General features: G+C 46.3%; 1 protein-coding gene across 9 annotated transcripts in view; it reads left to right on the top strand.

Moving 5' to 3' along the window:
* The first annotated feature begins 1150 nt into the window (after positions 1 to 1150).
* DAPK1 (death associated protein kinase 1) overlaps positions 1151 to 19607 on the top strand; it is a 170073-nt gene continuing 151616 nt past the window's right edge. For 5 of the 9 annotated variants that reach the window (XM_036260774.1, XM_036260773.1, XM_036260763.1 and 2 more), the window contains exons 1-2: positions 2154 to 2270; positions 2373 to 2542. In XM_036260774.1, the coding sequence (XP_036116667.1) occupies positions 2481 to 2542 (62 nt within the window). In that variant the 5' untranslated portion in view covers positions 2154 to 2270; positions 2373 to 2480. Of the gene's footprint in view, positions 1243 to 1299; positions 1527 to 2013; positions 2039 to 2153; positions 2271 to 2372; positions 2543 to 19607 lie in introns of those variants that run through there. The other 4 variants (XM_036260764.1, XM_036260765.1, XM_036260768.1 and 1 more) reach the window with 4 other exon arrangements.

Genomic DNA, 19607 nt, shown 5'->3' with positions numbered 1-19607 from the left:
TTATCTGGGAATCACTAGCTGTCCCCAGGGGGCAACCATCCTTTCTGTTTCCCACACCCAAAGGCTTGGTGGAAACATGGGGTAAGGAGTACAGAGAATGGATAAAGGGTCTCCACTAGATATGAGTTGTGTGTGTAGGCTAGCTCAGCCTACAGAAATAGAACACCAGCCACACTTGTACTTTTATATTTTCTAATAGCTGCATTCTAAAAAGTAAAAGGTGGCCCTGGTCGGTTTGGCTCAGCAGTTAGAGCGTTGGCCTGCGGTCCAGAGAGACCTGGGTTTGGTTCCCACCAATGGCACAATTGGGTCCTGCGGCCCTGGTTGGGTGGTGAGGGTGGCAATCCCTTTCACGTCGATACGTCGATGTCTCTCTCTCTCTATCTCTCCCTCCCACTCTATCTGAACAAAATATAGAAAAGTGTCATTGGTGCCCTCCCACTCTATCTGAACAAAATATAGAAAAGTGTCCTCGGTGAGGATAAGAAAAAGTAAAAGGTGAAATTAATTTTAACAATAGTTAATTTAACCCAATAGATCCAAAATACTATCATTTGAACATGTAGTTAATACAAAAATATTTATTATATTTTTTCATTATTTCCACACTGTCACGGAATCTAGCTACATTTCAACCCATCAACAGCCAGTATTGTATGGGGCAACACATAGGCACCCTTGGTTTCTGTTGCTTCATTGGGCTTCTGAGACCTCAACCCATTTTTCTCTGGTTGCATACTTTCTCCTAGTTATCAAACTATCCTGAAAAGGAACTCCATCTAATGCGGCCCACTTCCTCCCGGTCGTTCTTTATCCCACTATCCTGTTTTATTGTCTCAATAGCATTGATCTCTTCGAAAATAATCGCATTTGCTAATGTCTTCACCAGAATGAAAGTTTCACGGGAACAGGGTTGGGTTTTTTAAAAATCTATTTTGGTCTCGGTGATTTTTCCCGTGGCGAGCACCATTCCTGGCACTCAGCCCCGATCACTTCTGCGGGACGCAGGAACCGAATTTCTCTGGAACGCAGCCGACAGGGGCAGCGCAGCGCCGTGTCACAGGTGGGGCGCCCGCGTTGTGCGCGGCTGCGCTCGGTCTCCTCTCGACGTGGGTGTGGGGAGAGTGGGTGTGTGCGGGGTGTGCGCGGTAGAGCGCGCCAGCGAGTCCGGAGCGCTGAGCAGAGAGGAGCCGCGAGCACCGCTAACAACCCGCAGCGCCGGCCCGGCCAGGCTGCTTGGAGGTGGGTGGGCCGTGCAGCTAGCCCGCCCGCGGGGTCCCCATTGGTCGCTTGCCGGCCGCCCATCGCCCGGAAGCCGGAGAGGAGCCGAGGGGCTGCTCCCGAGCCGGAGCGGGAGAACCCGGCTGAGCAGACAGCGGGGCGGACGCACGGGATCCGCGTTCCCGACTCGCTCCCTCCCTGTGCTCCCGCCGCCGCCCCGCTCGTCTCCGACGCTAGCGCTGGCGCCTGCGGTCGGCCTCCAACGGCGCTCCGGAGGGACCCGGGCAGCAGCTCCCGGCGCCCGGGTGAGTGGCCGCGCGCGGCTCCCTGCTCCTGGGCCCCGCCGCCTGCCTTTGCTTTCACGGCCGCAGCGTGGCGAGGTTTGCCGGGGCAGCTCCCCGGGTCACCGGGAAGGCCACGGCGGGGAAACTTGACTGCGGGGAGAAGTGGGATCGCGGCCAGGAGGCACTCCCAGCCCCGCGGGCAGGGTGGGAACAGGTGGCGCGGGCCCGGCCAAACGCTTTGTGTCAAGGCGCGGACACCGGCCGCGGGCGGCCGCGCCTCCCTTGGCCGCTCCCATCTCTCCCCTGTTCCCCCGGGCGGCCGCATGCCGAGTCGGCCGGGTAACAGCGGGAATCGCCAGGAATGTGTCTCTAGGGACTGCCTGGCTCGAGTGAGGAGAGGAGGTGGCCGCGGAGGTGCGGGAGCCGAGAGGTGGAGCGGGGGCTGCTCCGCGGATGCGTGTTGGAGAGTGATGCTTCCAGCCGGGCGCGCTCTGCCCAGGAAAGCGCTTCATTCTTCCGCGGCGCCCCTGGAGGTGGGGAGCTGGGTGGGCGTGTGTGTGGAAAAAGGGGAGGCGGGGAGGCCAGCCACTTCCGGAGCTGGTTCTTATCAGGGCAGAGCACCCTGCTTTCGGGGACGCGGATCTTGGGGTGTGGTTGTGCCCAGCCCCAGGCGCGCCGGCAATGCGGGGCTGGGGACGTCCCTGGCCCGATATTAACAAAGGGTGCTCCTCTCCACCTGGTGGGAGGGGCTGCTCCGGAAAAGTGGTATTCAGCGAGCGGCTCTTAGCCTTGGGGAGGTCTCCTTCTTTTGGGGTTTGCCATTTTATTAGTATTGTTGCCTTTATTTATTTATTTATTTTCTTAAAGGACTGGAGGCTGATGCATGACGGGCCCACGGAGGCGAAGGAGCGGTGGTGATGGTTTGGGGAGCGGAGCTGAAGTGCGCTGGGCTTTGGTGAAGCGTGACAGTTTATCATGACCGTGTTCAGGCAGGAAAACGTGGATGACTACTACGACACCAGCGAGGAACTTGGCAGGTACAGGGGGTGCCAGAGGCGCACGCCACTGAGTTGTGGGACTGCATGTTGGGGGCAGTGGGCGGTGAACAAATGCAGTTTGAATCAGGCGTCTCCCTCACCCTTCCAGGAGATGCGCAAATTATAGAGAAAAGAGTTACCCAGTGAGGGTTAGGGACCAGAAATAAACCATGTACTGCAAGGAGCTGGAAGTGGAGAGGCAGTTTCAGTATTAGATTAGATGCAAAGTATATTGATCAAGACCCCTGGACAAGAACAGATTGAATTGCCTGCAGTAACTCTAGTCATCTTTTGCCCGTAGGACACAAGACAAACGCTAAGGTATAATTAGAACTGGAGTTAGCTCTTCTGTGTGGTTAAAACAGAGGATAGAAAGTAATTGATAGGCTTTAAAAATCTTTGTTCTGTCTCTCCTTTGAATTTTCAGAGTAACATGCACAAGTATGGTATCCTATATGGAGACTTACCATATGTTGATGTCCAGCTTGGATTTTGAAACTGACTCAAACCAGGAATTTAATTACCCAGTTGGTGGTAGTGGTGACTTTGGTTTCATTCCTAATGTTAAATTTTTAACCAATCAACGAGTGAGAGTTTAATATGGCTACCCGGATTCAGAGCCTATTCCATTGCTGTGAGAGCTGTATTCTGAGTGTAAAGTCTTTTCAGTTTCTAGGTGAACAAAGAATGATTTCTTGGGGGGCATCTAAGGGTTGGAATGGTTTCCCCTTGACTGGGTATTTGATAGGGTGTGTAGAACTCCTATCTAACTGTAGCAGAAAACCCAGTTTTGACACGTACATTTAAATTCAACGTATGGAATCTGACTGCAGTATATTTGTATTATGAGTAAAGTAGGCAAAAGGATCTTTAAACAAACAAGAAGTATGTACTGACTTACACTTGTATCAAAATATGTATTCTTCCATGCATACCTTATGTCCTGATATCAGCTCCCTTTTCCTGAAAAGGAAATTTACTATGAACACCCACACCCTAGATTACCTAATGAGAATTATGAAAGCTGAGCTTATCTAAAATTGTTTTATGAGTTCAAATGATACTTCAGAATGCAAGCAATTTTTAAAAAGTTACTGTGCCCTGGCCGGTTTGGCTCAGCGGTTGGATCATCGGCCTGCGGTCCCGAGAGACCTGGGTTCGGTTCCCGCTGGGGGCATGTGCCTTTGTTGCGGTTTGTCCCCGGCCCTGTTTGGGTTGTGTGGGTGGCAGCCGCTCGATGTGTCCCTTTCGCTTCGATGTTTCTCTCTTTCTTCCTCCCACTCTATCTCAACAAAATATTGAAAAATGTCCTCCGGTGAGGATTAAAAAAATAAAAAATAAAAAGTTACTGCAATGGCATATTTCTGTATGTTTAGCATTGACTGAGAACATTACTGCCTTTGGAATTGCTTGCTATACATTGGAGCTTCACTGACTGAGTCAATGAGAAGGAAAGCTCTCAAAACTCATGTTTCATGGATATGTTTAAGATTAAGGTTTACGAGTATGTGGTTGAAATACTTGGTTTAACTAGAATTAAATTACTTTATCCCTGTGGTTTTCAGCAAGATGAGTGGCATATGGAGTTTTCCTTTGGAAGTAGGGGAAAAGGAGAAAAAAATGTATTTGAATTCTGTTTGTGTAATGTGGCTTGATTATGTAAATTCTCTTATAGAGAGATGGTTGAAATTAGGTGAGATGATTGCCTTATAGATTAAGTATATTGACCTTATTTCAGTAATATCTTTTGGTTAGAGTTATGTGTTATGAGAAAGAAAAAAACAAAAACAAAACAACAACAAAAAAAACGAGGCCTCCCTGTGGCTGCGCAGGGAGTTAGTGATCTTTATTTTGTGGGTGCGATGATGACGAGCCCTCCGTCTCTGTGCTGGGGGTTGGTTTTCGCATTTATCACTAGCATTTTGCTTTGATTTGGCTCTGTCTACATTTCTGTGTATAGCTTCCTCCCCAATTTGTTAAGAAATATTGACAAATTGTTTCTTGAATAATTTAATTTCTGTGACCTATGACTCCAAAAGAAGTGCTCTGAAGAACTGAGAGTTGAGGATTTTTAAAAAGAAAGTATACATGCCCCACCTAGCTGCTATCTCTTGGTTTTGCCTAAAAGTGAGTTAAATGGTTGAGTTTATTTTGAAGTTTTTTTCAAGTCCTGTGATTTTTGTGTCTGCCTTGGAAATAGCCACTTCCTGAAAACAAGTCCTGATGTAAGATAGACCAATAGGAAAGATGCTGTTTCATGTGCTTCTGACCCTCGTGATCTTCATCTAAAAAAATGAGAGGCCTCATGATTATTTCATGGCTGTTGTGAAAATCAAGTCATCTAACACATGTAAAAGTATTTTATCAGCAGTAAAGAGTTAAACAAATATAGATATCATCTGCAGGACTGGCTGAGACATTTGGGTGTTCTGGGCAGGCCTGCAACTCAATATTCTTTTAAGTATCTGCTTACCAATTTGGAGAAGGGAGGCCCTATGGGTAAAGGGTCTTGGGGAGACCCACTGCTGCCAGCACTCAGCCTCTCCACTCTGATTCTAAAAAATGCACCTCTCTCTGGCCTCGAACTTGCACACCTTGCTAGTCCCTGCAGTGAATGGAAATCATCTTTGGAAGATTTTTTTGGTGACCTTCTGTATTGACTCCAGGAGGCCCTTTGGGCCTCACCCTCACCCTCTGTCCCAGGAGGTGGAACAAAAAACTGCTTCCATCAAATGCAGTGGTCTATGGGAGGAGTTCTTATAAATGCAGATTTCTCCATCTGCTGTTATACTTGGGTTGTTGTAATGCTCCATGTTGCCTTAATATCTCTTATCAGTTGGCACTTGGGGCAGCTATAGGCTGGCTTGTCCCACCGTTGGGCTCCAGTTACACCTTTGGCTGTGGTTCAGCCTAATCTGTGAGCTTTCTGGGCACTTCTCTGAACACTGCTATCTTGAGGGCCTGTCCTTCCCTCTTCTGCTGTCTGACCTTACATGATCTTAAAACCTGGTCCCACCTCCTGAATAAATGTCCCTACAATGCTCTCTCCCTTATAGGAGCCATCTGATTTCCTGTCTGAAATACTCCATTGGTCCAGGACCACAGACTGCCCTATGCCATGCCCCATCCTTACTTTGTGTTGTTATTATCCTTATAGCCAGCTTGAAAGTCCTTTCAGGTGGTCTTTTCTCCCCACGGTGTGCAGTGTGCTGCATAGTACCAGGCAAAGTTTGATTGATGCCTGAATGAGTTAAGCAGCGTGGCAGGTGCAATACTGAGACCAGAATAGGGATTTAAGATGCAAATGGTGATGCAGATGCCAGTGCTGATAGAGGGGCCGTGTGCGGCTTGGTTCAGCCACAGCACACTCATTTGGAAAGTGCAGAGACTAGAATTAGAGACAGTGGCTACAAACATCTGACACATAGTCACTGCCTAAGATATCATTTTTAATAACCTGTTTTTCCTATCACAGCATTTACCACACTGCATAGTCATTGCTTATTTGATTATCTACTTTCCCCATAAGTTGTCACAGAATCGTGACCTTGGACTTACTCATCATTTTTATCTCTAATGCCTAATTAGATGTGACACTAGGTGCTCAATAAATGCTCACTGATTAAATGAATGGCTTAATATATATAAAGCACACAGACGCATGCACAGATGTGTGTATGTGCATGTATGCAAACACATATATGGTAGAGATGAACTTAGGACATGAAAGGCTGCTGCTCATAAGAATAAAAGCTTCTTTTGCTTTTGCATTCTCTGTGACTGAACACTGGTGTGCACAGCAGTTAAAATTTCCAGCCACGCCCTGGCTGGTTTGGCTCAGCGGTTGGAGCTTCGGCCTGCAGACCAGAGAGTCCCGGGTTCGGTTCCCGCTAGGGGCACGTACCAAAAAAAAAAAAAAAAAATTTCCAGCCACAAGATCAGTTTAAACAAAACATGGTGGAGCTTTAAATATTTTACATTGGTTTGGAGGGTTGCTGGAAGCTAATAATTCAAATGTAAAACGTTCTCATTTTGGCACAAAGTCCGTAGGCATAAAGCAAGAAATGGTAAGAACCCCTAACAGTCTGAGTACATCTTTCAGGTAGTTTACTGCGGACTCCGGGAGTGAGTCCTCAGAATTCTGGCCCACCTGTGCAGATGGAAGGAGGAGAGAGATGCTCTCTGGTCAGCAGGCTCACAAGGCTGACCAGTCAGAGCATCCTGGAAGACTGTACAGAATGTGATTTTTCTCTTTCCTTCTGCTCCCAACGGCTCAGATGTTTTCTCTGATTGGAACGACTGCAAAGTTTTAGAGGTAAAAGTTCAAATATATGTATTAGAGGTAACAGTTAGTGGTTATTAAATTCTGTGCATTTTAGGAAGGTCTAATAATGGTGTCCTAGGATGTGAAGGAAGGGCGTGATGATGGCAGGGGTGACAGTTTGACTGAATGCTTGCTTGTCAGCACTGGGAATGTGTCTCTATACCCCCCAGGCAGGCATTAATTCAAGTTCCATGGGGCCAGGAACCTGGGGAGGGGGTGTCAAATTCTTATTGATGGAGAAACCAAGGAGCATTGAGGCTGACTTCTTGGTCCCTCTGTGTCCTTTTATCCTAAGCTTATGTCTTACGGAGCCACCTAGGAACCTAAAGGCCCCATAACACTGTCACACCCCTGCAAAGTTGTGCAAAACACAGAGTAAGCTTACGGGGATGGATGCTCAGATGAATTTCAGTAATTACATGCAGGGATTATATCTGGAGAGTGACATTGTCACACATGTCCTCTTTTCTTTAGTTGTAAGTCCTTGAAGGCAGAGGCCATGTCCTTCCAGATGGGGTGAGGGGAAGGAGTCGTCTGGGGGGCACAAACGTGTGCTGCTGGATTCCTTTGGAGATGGTGTGACCTAAGCCGCTGGAGTGACCAGGTTGCTTCGTCTGCCCTGGTTTTCTGCTGGGAAATGCTTCATGAACTTTCACCCTAAATTCTAGCCAACTGCTGTGTGAATCTAACCTACCCAGGCATGTTGATCTCACTCATCAACCTTCTGGGCCTGCAATCCCCACTTTCAAAGAGAAAGCATACCAGGAAGTCTCTCCTTCTGAGTAGAAATTTACTTCTAATTAGGAGACAAAGAAGCCTCCTACTGGTGGGAGGGGAAGGGTTTCTGTTGGTGAGGGCCACCCAGACAGCCTTAGTCATCTAGACCTAGAAGAAGCCAGAGTGATCAGCACCCTCCCTTCTCACTTCATCAGTCGGTTCTTAGACAGGTCAAGTGTCTTTCTCAAGGCAGCTGGTTAGTAGGTAGCAAGAGATGGACCCAAAGCCCCAGGCAGGCCATTGCATTTGGTTCTCTACATTACTTACCATTTGGCAAGTTTTCCTTTGGAAGCCAAATACAGTTGCTCTTTAAGGGAGGAGATGTGGCAGCCATCTAAGGACAAACCATTTTAACATCTGCACTGAAGAGGATGGTTAGAAATAACTGGTACCATTTCACAGAAGGTTTTCATTTTTACCCCATCCAGAGCTGACCCTTTGACCTCAGAACTCACACGGGCACTTTGCTACACATGGGACCTTTTTCTTTCTCCAAATGGCTTGTGCCCAGTAATGAATGGTACCAGTACGTGGCATAGTTTTACCCAAATCCCAGAGTTAACAGTTTAGCTTTTTAGAAAGTTCACAGAACACTTTTATTATTATTTAACCTTTCAGTAATGTCATGTGTAAGAGTCCTGGCTCTGCCTGTCTGACCACCACCTAAAGGAGAGTTTCTCGTTTCATTAAGCGGCACTCGTCTGTCTGGTTTAGGGCAGGCGTGTGATTGTTTGAGACTATGTGAAAGGTAATACTCAATTGTTTTGCTTTGGTGTGTTGTGGTAAATTATCAAAACAATGCATCGTCTCTCGGCCTTGAAGGAGATTATATGGAAGTTTAATTATTTATAATAAATCCAATTTATCATTCTAAGTGAATTCCTTTAAATGTTCAGTTAGGAGAGTGGGGTGGAATGGACATTCGGTTTTTCTACATCATCTAGCTAAAATGGGTTTAAAATACCTTCCTCTAACCAGTAAACTTTTCATAAGTAAACCAGAAGGTGTGGTTGTACCCCAGTTCTAGGTTTAATGTACTAGGAGGGTTTTTACAATGAACAAGTCTGAAACCGAAAATAGTTTGGGTCTTATTTTCAATCCCATTCCAAAACAAAACAAAACAGTCATGTGCTAGTGACTAATCTCTGGTGACAGCTGACAAGTGTGATCCTCAGTGACTCTTGTTTATCACTTCTGTCTTTTTAGGTGACGCTGACAGCTAGTGTGGCTTACAGATCACACTGTGGTCATTTAAGTATAATGTTGCTTACCTCTGAGACATGACCGTGGGGTTTTCCTTTTATGTTCTACTTGCCAACATTTCTATTGTGAGCTTGGGAAATTTTATTCAATAACCTAATGTATATTCAGAAACATCAGGAGGAGGGGTAGGGGAAAGAGAGAATGTCATTGATTGTGTTTCTCTTTATAAACACATTCAACTTTGGATGCAAAACAATGCTTGAACAAATGAGTGCTATAAACTGCTAATCTTTGGTGTTTGAAAAGTTTATATTGATGGTGCTTATAGTCATAAGCCTGATGGTTTTCTGTTGAAAAATTTGGCTCTAAGTATGGGCTCTTGGGACACATTTCTTTCTTCTCTTTTTTTTTTTCCTGTCAAAACTGTCTGATTATTCTTATTTAGATATAATATGATGAATGGGGCTGGCTTTTAAATATCTCAAATACAATTGATATTGTAAGTTTTCACCTTCAAGGAGCAAGCTGATTTCCATTTTTTCCCCTGTTGTTGAATAGTTCTTTCTAAAGTTCATTGTTAGAAAATGGTACCTTGGAGCCCTGGCCAGTTTGGCTCAGCGGTTAGAGCGTCGGCCTGCGGTCCGGAGAGACCCGGGTTCAGTTCCCGCTAAGGGCACGTACTTCGGTTGCAGTTTGTCCCCGGCCTTGGTTGGTCGTGCGGGTGGCAGCCACTCGATGTGTCCCTTCACGTCGATGTTTCTCTCTCTCTCTCCCTTCCTCTCTCTCCCTCCCACTCTATCTGTACAAAAAAATGGAAAAATATCCTCGGGTGAGGATTAAAAAAAGAAAAGAAAATGGTACCTTGGAAACTATGCAAAATTTTCCTTTCTAACTTAAAAACAGTGTCAGGATTTGTAAGCCTTTCCTTTAGTCCTCTATGCTCTTGTTCCTGGCCCCCACTGTAGACTTTTCTCATCGAAAAAACAATGTCGGGAAATAACCAGTGCCTCCTCCCTCTTTTCTCGACCCCATCATGAAAAGGATTACATTTTCCCCTGCGCTTCCTATCTGTGTGTCTGCCTAGCATCTGTCTGTGACCAGGCTGTGTAAGCAGGAGATTAGCTATCATCTGGGGGATGCAGAAAAAAGGGACAGAGGGGTACGCTGGGACAAAGAGGGAGTGGCTTGGGTGAGAAGAGGTCAGTAGTTGGTGCCGATTCAGTTCTAATGTTTCCATTCTCCTCTGAGAAGCTCTTCTAAATCTGTGCAGAGCTCAATATTTTTTTTTTCTTTTGCCATCTGTGGTTTATGGGTAAGCAGTGGAAATGTGTATCTCTGGGAAAGTGATGAAAGGCTGCAACCTTTTGAGTGTAATATTTAATAGACTGGGAGTTACAAGCTGCTTTGCTTTACAAAAACCAAGTTACGGCACCGTAGGTGTATGGATACTGTAGAGAATAGACTTCTAATAGCTAACTGCTAAAGTTTGAGATGCTGAATTGCACACAGTACCCAAGGGAGCTGTCCTTAGAAATTTGGTAAGCCAAAAAGCTCTAAGAGGTCTTTTGCTATCTTACAATTACTTTTTTTTTTTTTTTTATCCTCACCCGAGGACATTTTTCCATTTTTTGTTCAGATAGAGTGGGAGGGAGAGAGAGGAAGAGAGAGAAACATCGACGTGAAAGGACACATTGAGTGGCTGCCACCCACATGCCCAACCAGGGCCGGGGACAAACTGCAACCAAGGTGCGTGCCCTTAGTGGGAACCGAACCCGGTTCTCTCTGGACTGCAGGCCGACGCTCTAACTGCTGAGCCAAACCGGCCAGGGCACAATTACTATTTTATTGGTATATAAATCAGTGTAATTGAAAGCAGAGCCTGCCAGGAGTTTCCACTGTATATCTGGCATGTGAATATAGAAAGTTGTCTTTCTCAGTGTTGTCTTTGCCACTCAGGGTATCCAGGATCAGCATGGGAACTGCTGTTAGTGAAGCCAGAAACTTCCACCTAGTTTATCCTTGGCAGCTGCTCTGGCTTCAGATAATCACAGGTTTGTTTCCTTCCCCACCACAGCTTGGAGCAGCCCCTTTCCTGGCTGCTTACTCTGCGGACCAGCAGTGCACTGGCCCCCGCGTGCTCAGGACCGGGTCTGGCTGACCGAAGACACTGCTGCTCTTGTTACTCCCCGATGTTACTTTTCCACCTGGTGCCATCAGAATGAGGTGGAATCCTCACCTATCATACCATTTCGTGGTGAACCTGTAAAATGACTGTACTTGGGGATCTGTTCTTGGCATTTCTTTGCACTGTAATTCAAACATGCTTTGGGATAGGTGGGAGATACTACAGACTTTCCATGTGAAGTTGGTAAGGATTTGCTCCATCATACAGTGTCCCCACCCCATCACGTAGGGCTTCAATTGTTTGGGAGAGGAAATGAATTAGTACAAGTGGAACCTTGTCCAGGACAAAGTGTTATCAGTCTGTTTCCTCCCCACCCCTCCTTTGGCATGGAGAGAGAGCAATGCTGGCCAACATAGCCATGGACAGGCGAAGTAAGCCCAGCACTGGTGCAAGGCCCTGGGTTTTCCTAAATGTGATTCTGACACTGAATGAGTATATCCTGTTTTAAGAATATTACTAATTAATGTAAACCAACCTTTGTAAGCTTTGTCTTCAGAAGCAACCGTTTTTTTAATGCAGATAATTTTTAATCATCTACGTTAAAGAGAAGTTATAACTTGGAGAAATAAGCAAATCTGAAATGACCTGGCCAGTTTCTGCCTGCAGCCTTCTCCCAGCATGCCCATCAGGAAGGTTCTTTTTCTTAGTTCCTGCATCCCTTAACAGTTTGGGTTAAGTAGCTGGCCACTTTGCATTCTTGTTTTGTTTTGTTTTTTAATTTTTTTTCTTTATTGATTTTAGAGAGAAAGGAAGGAAGAGGGAGAGAGAGAAACATTGATGAGAGAGAACATTGATTGGCCGCCCCTTGCACGCCCCACACTGGGGATCGGACCCACAACCTGAGCATGTACCCTGACCTGGAATTGAACCTCTTGGTGCATGGGTCGACGCTCAACCACTGAGTCACACCAGCCAGGCCCCTTTGCATTCTTTTATAGTTGGTTTATGCATGTGATTCTCAGCTCTCCCTGTGGGTTGTGAGTTTTCTGCAAGTAGAGAACATGGCTTTTCATGTTTCTTATGTTGAGCGGGAGTCATCAAAACATACAGCAGGCCTTGTGTGTTTGCCTTATGAGGATACATATCCAGAAATGAGTATGGTTCAGAACTTTGAACCCAAATTTCTGACTCCACAATGTACTTACTGTGACTTTAGGAAAGTCACTTGACTTCTATGAGACTCACTTTTCTCATCTGTAAAATGGGGATACTGATTATACTTACCTCAAGGTTGTTGTGAGGGTGTCTGTAAGTGTGTCGAGTGCTTGGCCCCATACCAGGCGTACAGTAAGTGCTCATGGAGTAGTGGTTGTTAGACAAGACAGAGAGAATGAGTGAGAGCAAGAGGGAGACTCTGCATAACCTGCTTCTGAATCCGCGTGACTGCGTTCCTGCCTCTTCTCCGTTCATTCTTCATTCCTCTGCCCAGGTTCTGGCCTGGACGCCCAGAGGCGGGATGAGGCTAAGGGCTCACTTCTTCTCAGTTCCATCCTTCCTCTTCTCCCTCTCTCCCCACCTTGGTTTCAGCCTGCAGGTTGGGCTCATTCTGCCAAATTTGACTTTGTTTATCCTATCTGCCCTTCCAGGAGCCCCTGCCCCTTTCTGGCATAAATCCAGGAGTCGGTTTATGTGCTGGGCTCCCTCAGCCGGCCCCCTGATAGTGTGGGTGTTAGATGGTTCATGGCGTTCCTGAGAAACAAATGAGCTAGGCGTTGAGCTGCTGGAGACAGGCCTTACGGAGATGCCATTTGCAAAGCCCACCTGGACGCAGTGGGAAGAGGGCAGAAGAGGCTTATGTTAAAGAGTTTCTATTAAGATGGAAGATGCCTCAGGGAAGCCAGAACAAGTAAAAGCCACCTGACAGACAGCCAGACAGACAGCCAGACAGACAGCCAGGAGTTAGCCGCTCTGTGAGAGAGCTGCTCACAAATGCTCAGAGGGATGGTCTTCCTGGTGCTTTGGGAATCTGAGATATGTCAACACGCAAATTTGTGTTTTAATATGGTGCACTTGAAGTTCCTGGAAAGTCAATTTTGTTTTTCTAGCTGGGTTTTAAGTTAAAGATCATCTTAGGCAGCCAAATAAGACCCTAGGAATTTGTCATAGAAACAAATCACTGATTTTTGTAACCGATCTTTATGGAGAAAGGGGCTGAAATGACTGTGTGGGCCCCTGAGCTCCTGACCAAGATGAGCTTGCTACAGAATGCGAGACATATGGCGGGTCTGAGCCTCCATTCATTTCTGACACGTGCTGATTTAAGATGTGAAAATGAGTGTTTGGCCAAGCCAACATTGTCCGTGCCAAGAAAAGCCTATTAGGTTGGTGGCTGAAAGGCTGAATTGTTAGGTTTACTTCACGGCGAGGCCCTGCCAGCTGCTGTGAGTAAGTGCCCACTTACAGATCTGAGTGCCCATCCTTGTTCCCTGGGCCCGGGGTCGCGTTTGTTCAAGGAACATGGCTGCCACACGAGAGGCCACTTGAAAAGGGTGCTTCCTTATTCTTTGGGCCCATTAAATGGATAGCTTTAGTTTAGTAAAGTAACATAAACATGAAGTACTCACAAATTTGAAAAGCAAACTGCCTGGAAATTGAGTCTATAGGTGAGTTCAGGTGAAATATCAGGGACAACATTAAACTATAGCCAACGTCAATAGACTTAAACAAGTCCGGCTGGTGTGGCTCAGTGGATTGAGCGTCGCCCCAAGGACTGCGAGGTCCCTGGTTGAATTCCCAGTCAGGGCACATACCCGGGTTTCAAGCTCGATCCCCAGTAGGGGGCATGCAGGAGGCAGCCGATGGATGTTTCTCTCTCACAGTAATGTTTCTATCTCTCTCTCCCTTCCTCTCTCTCTAAAAAAAATCAATAAAAACATGTTTAAAAATAGACTTAAACAAAACTGCCATGGGGGGAACCATAATATTTGTCTGTCATTTATATACTCACCCATGTAGGTTGGACCTCTGAATGATACAGCATTTGCTGAGGCGTTGGACAGGACCCCACATCTCAACGAGTGTCAGTCCAGTAGGGTAGACAGACTTTGCATAACCAATGATAATGGAAAGCCTAAGTAAGGAGCGAGAGAAACGAAGCCCTCAACGGTCTTTAGATTTCAGGCAAGAAGTCTTTCTGACTTGGAGGGTTTCTTCATTTATTCTCTCCTTCATCCAGATTCTTGTGGGAACATAGAGATGTAAGCAGGTGGTGTGGGAGCAGATATGTGTGTATCTCTACCCATACATTTCCTGGAAGGATCTGGAAATCAGGCATGAAGAAGGAGACAAGGAAACGAAGACTTACTGGGAACCCATGCTAGACCAGGGGCTGGAGGTGGGTACAGTAATTTACCTTTTACATGTGAGGAAACTGAGGTTCAGAAAAACACTGGCCTTCGATGATAGGTTTAAAATGGTGGCAGTAACCACTGGACACCCCAGAATGCTAAGCCATGTCTGGAAATTGAGCGGTAAGTGGTGCGGTTCACTTTGTGTCCCATCTGCTGTCACAGTCTCAGAAGGGAAGTTTGAAGAACTTTAAAACATTTAGCACAGTGTCTGTCTCATGTGATGTATTTAATAGATGCTTCCTTCTTTCCTGTAAACCAGGAATTCTCAACCTTGGCACTAGTGACAGTTGGGTCAGGGCTGCGATGTATTGTAGGATGTTTAGAGGGATCCCTGGCCTCTGCCCACTGGATGCCAATAGCCTCCTCTCCCAGTCGCGACAACCAGAGTTTTTCCAGGCATTGCTGACAGTGTGTTGAGGGGCACCTCTGACCCATTGAGAACCCCTGGGCTACAGAATCGAGACAGGAACGTGTTCATAGACAGGCAAAGGGGTTGGCGGTAATAGTAGGCAAGGAGGGTCCTGCACCCAAGGGGAAAGAAAATGCCCTTGAAAGAAGGCATTGACCTTGGGCGTCCAGAGCTCGGGAAGGAAGAGAGCAGGTATGAGTGACAATTCTGGGGCAATGGCTGTTTTAATCTGGCTTTGTGTGCTGTTCCAGGAGGGGACAGGTTCACTGTGTCCCAGAGGCCTGGGGTGGGACCAACAATGAGTAAGACCTAGAGAGGATGCTGGTCAGACTTCCTGATGTCACGCGCCTGGGTGTGAGAGCCACCCATGGCTAACTTCGCAGCCCGCTGTGCCCCTCCTTGCTGGAGGCTGGCTGCTGTGAGTCACAGCCCAGAACCCTCTGCCCAACCTGTCTACCTTACTGTCTCCCAAGGTGGCACTTTGCTGCCATCTTGATGACTCTGTTTTTAAGCTGCTTTAATAGCTGTCCCTTATTTTATGCTGATTCCTAACTTTTAGTCAAAGCTAGATATAACTCCTTACTTTTTATTCTTTTCATTTTCTTAGGCCCTGGTTTTCTGCCTTGTCAGCAGGTAGGATAGCATAGCTTGCTGTGTGACAGTAGGGATCCCGCATAGCTTGATTATTGTTCAAGTATCCCCTCATAGCAGGGCTTTTATTTTATTTTATTATTATTTTTTTTAATCCTCACCTTTTTTCATTTCAGATAGAGCGGGGGAGAGAGAGAGAGAAACATCCACATGAGAGAGACACATCGATTGGCTGCCTCCTGCATGACCCCGACCAGGGCAGGGGACAGAACTGCAACCGAAGTGTGTGCCCTTGACTGGATTCGAACCCGCAACTCCTTGGTCCACAGGCTGACACTCTAACCGCCGAGCAAAACCAAAACTAGTCATAATCACAAAATTTTGAAATGAAGCGTGTAGTCATCGTTCCTAAACTCACAAGTAATCATGAAGAAGTTCCGTAGTATTGGCGCAGGGTTGAGTGAGGTTTCCTTAAGGTGTATAGTATGTTTTCAACCTCAGACTGGCCCTGAGAGGGGACAGCCCCACAGAGGTACACGAGGGTCCCAGGATCGTGGTGCCTGCTGGAGAGCATGGACAAGATGGTTATGTCCTTTCCATTGCAACATACTGAGGATTTCCCCCAAATCTCTTGGTACTTTTTATGATGTTACCTATTCTCAGTGTCATGTCACCCCATTTCAGTTCTGGAGGGGAAGTAGGAAGCAGTAGGCGGCAGACACCGGTCTGCCCACGGCCTAGCCAGGGTGGGTCTTAGAGAAAGCAGCTGCCTCCTGTGGCCGGCCGCGAGCACAGCCTCTCCACGGCACACGGGCTGACCCTGGAATCTGCGAGCACAGCCTCTCCACGGCACACGGGCTGACCCTGGAATCTGCGATTTAAAGGTGCAAACCCAAGGGGTTGGGTGTTAACCCTTTTTGGAGCTAGCAATCTCCCTGCTGTCGGTCAGGGTCCTCAGATTTGCTCTCTTCTTTATGATGTTTAAAAACGGAGGCTTCAAAAAGGACGTTTTAAGATAGAAGACTTCTTCCCCAGCACATTTTTTTAATTGATTCTAGGCCGCGTGGAAAGGTGTATCATGTGTTCCGAAAGGGTAGGATTTAATTATGGTTTAAAATTAGTTCTGTAGGAAGCGCTTGGAGTTGTACTCAGGGAAGAACGGAGGGTTCCAGCGCAGTTGTGTACGCGGGCCGATGGGAAAAGAGGCTCCCGTGGTGAGGGTTTGGGCGCATCGCCAGCCCTGCAGCGGTGCCAGGCGGCCCGCTGGCCGCAGGGAGCACGTGGAGGAACGGCCAGGGGCGCGGGGCCGAAGGACCGGGGAGGGCCGACCTGCGGCAGGGTCAGCGGGACACAGCAGTTTTCAAGGCGGCATCGCTCTTGTTCCGTGGGTGGCACTTTTTCCTGTGGCAAGAAAGAGATTAAAGGCAAGAAGGCAGCAGCCCGAGAGCCAGACGACCAGGGGAAAGTTGTTGGGAGCAGGCATTTAAAAATGAGCCCTCGCGGGGTGGGGAGGATGAGAATATTGGTGACAGGTAGAGTCCAGCTTGAGAGCTTATGGTTTCCCGCTGACCCTGGAGGGGAAGTGGAAAGTGGATTTATGTGGTTCTGTTACAGTTGGAAAACCAGAAGTCAGAGGAGTTAAGCTTGGGGTGGCAGAGGTCAAATCAGTGTGAACTGAAATGTGTGTGTGTGTATGTTCGTACGGAGAACAATACAATAATAAATAATAATACAAGAATAAACTCTGTTTTACGTACTCAAAACTGTAAGCCTACTTTTGTCCCACCCTGTATGTGTGTGTGTGTGTGTGTGTGTAATATATAAAGACCCTTGAACAATGCAGTGATCAAGGATTCTGACCCCCTGTGCAGTTGAAAATCCACTTACAACTTTTGACTCCCTAAAAACTTAACTACTTATGGCCTACTATTGACCAGGAGCCTTACCAATAACATAAATAGTCAATTAACATATATTTGGTATGTTATATGTATTTTATATACTGTATTGTTATAAGAAAATAAGCTAGAGAGAAGAAAATGTTACTAAGAAAATCGTAAGAATAAGATGATACATTCATAGTAATATATGTGTTTATTGAAAAAAAAGTGGACCCCCACAGTTTGAACCTGTGTTGTTCAAGGGTCAACTCACACACACATGTACATACATTTATTATAAATAACACAATTTATAAGTAATAATGAAATATGCATATTCTTTATTGGAAATTCTATATGGCCAATTAAGTGTCACAGAATGCTTTCGTTGACTTTTCCCATGGCTGACCTATGGTTGACGATGCTTTGACAAGTGGAGTTACATCCTGATCTGCTCATTCTTTTTTTAAATATGTTTGTATTGATTTTTTAGAGAGAGAGCTAGAAACATTGATGTGAGAGAGAAACATCAATTGGCTGCCTCCTGCACAACCCCTACTGGGGATCGAGCCCGAAACCCAGGCATGTGTGCCCTGACGGGGAATTGAAAAGGGACCTCTCAGTCCATGGGGCGACGCTCAATCCACTGAGCCTTATCAGCCCGGCAGCTCATTTCTTTTCCCAGTAAACTTACTGCCATGAAATCTGACATGGGATCTATTGTTAGACTATTTCTCACACTCTTGTACAAATTGTATCCATTAAACTGAACCTTCGTTCAGCCTCAGCACTGCTGGCTGCTGTAGTGCTAGGTATCTTTTTAGCTTCTGGTGTCACTGCAGGGATTGGGACAGTGTTTGATTCTATTTTATTTGTCAGAGACTGTGTTTAACAACCAGCTCACAAAGTTCCTGCAAAATGACAGTGGGTTTTCGTGAGCTGGCGTGGGCAGGCTCGAGCCCTTCCCCAGCTCCATTGTTAAGGTCTGAAAAGGCAGGTGCTCGTCTGTCTTCTTCACTGTTGAACCCCAGCCCTAAAGATGACGCTGCTTGTGTGCCTAGAGACTCCGCAGCACGGGTGGCATGGATGAGTGAGGTTTCAAAGCTGGGGCCGGGAGCCAGTTCGTGGGACTCTGTACCCTTGAGGACACGGTCCTTGGCTGGCAGTGAGGAAACTCGGGAGAGAAGGGGCACGAGGGACCGTCTCCACTCTCAGACCCTTCGAGGGGGATGTCAGCACTCGGGGCAGTGTGACACAAAGAAGATGAGAGAGGACAGCACCCCCTTTGGTGGCCCTTTCTTCCAGCCTCACTTAATCTGGCATTTTCTTCCTCATCTAGGAAAGCCCGGGCCTTCTTGTCTAGCAGTGTGGTGACTTCCAGTAGTCATCATACCCAATGCAGGGGATAGCCCTTTATGCCTTCTGCAGTTAAACAGGTCATACTTTCATGTGGCACAGAAGTCAGGGAGGGTGTCCTGTCACCAGCTCCTCGGCCTCTCGGGGATCCTTCCAGAATCAGTCTATGCATTAAGTCAATAAACTTCTATATTTTACTTTTTTACTGATATAGTGTCATGTTATATACCTTGTTTGGTAATTTGTTTTTTTCTCCTCATAACATATCTTGAAAATCCTTTTATTACTCTACAAAGAGAAACGCCTCTTTTTGTTCTGTGGGTTTACCATAATTTCTTGAAATCTCTTCCTGTCTATGAACTTTTGTTCTTTTATGTTTTCTTATTACAAATAATTCTTCAATGGATACCTTTGTGTCAAATGTTGAAATGATCTGTAGGATAAATTCTCAGAAGTGGAATTGCTGAGTCAAAGGGCATAAGCATCTGTCGTTCTGGTAAGTATTGCTGAGTTGCTCTTCATGTAAAACGAGTCAGCTTGCAATCCCATGACCCACAAATGAGAGCTGATTTCTCTGTCCTCTCCCACAACTGTTTAGTTCTTGTCACGTTGATACGTGTAGTTTCATTAATTTTTAAATATGAATGAGTATAAGGATTTTTTCATGTGTTTAAGAACTATTTGTCTTTGCTGTGAACTTTCAGTTCATACTATTTGCTCATTTTTCAATGGCTTTCTAGACCTCTATAATTTGTAGGAGCTTTTTATAGATTAAAATTAGCTTTATGTCTATGGTACGGTTTGCACATCTTTCTCTAGGTTGCCATTTGACTTTGTTGTTGTGTTTTTTATTAATTTATTTTTGTTACAGATGTTTCTCCTTTTTTTCCCATTGACACCTTCCTCCCCATTCCCTCACCCCACCCCGTCCCCAGCTTTGTTGTCCATGTCCATCGGTTATACGTACATGCATGTAAGTTCTGTGGTTTA

This window comes from Molossus molossus, unplaced genomic scaffold (genome assembly GCF_014108415.1).
Source record: "Molossus molossus isolate mMolMol1 unplaced genomic scaffold, mMolMol1.p scaffold_m16_p_14, whole genome shotgun sequence".
Classification (NCBI taxonomy): Eukaryota; Metazoa; Chordata; class Mammalia; order Chiroptera; family Molossidae; genus Molossus; species Molossus molossus.
The sequence above is the reverse complement of the archived record's forward strand: the minus strand, read 5'-3'. Positions and strand labels throughout refer to the sequence as shown.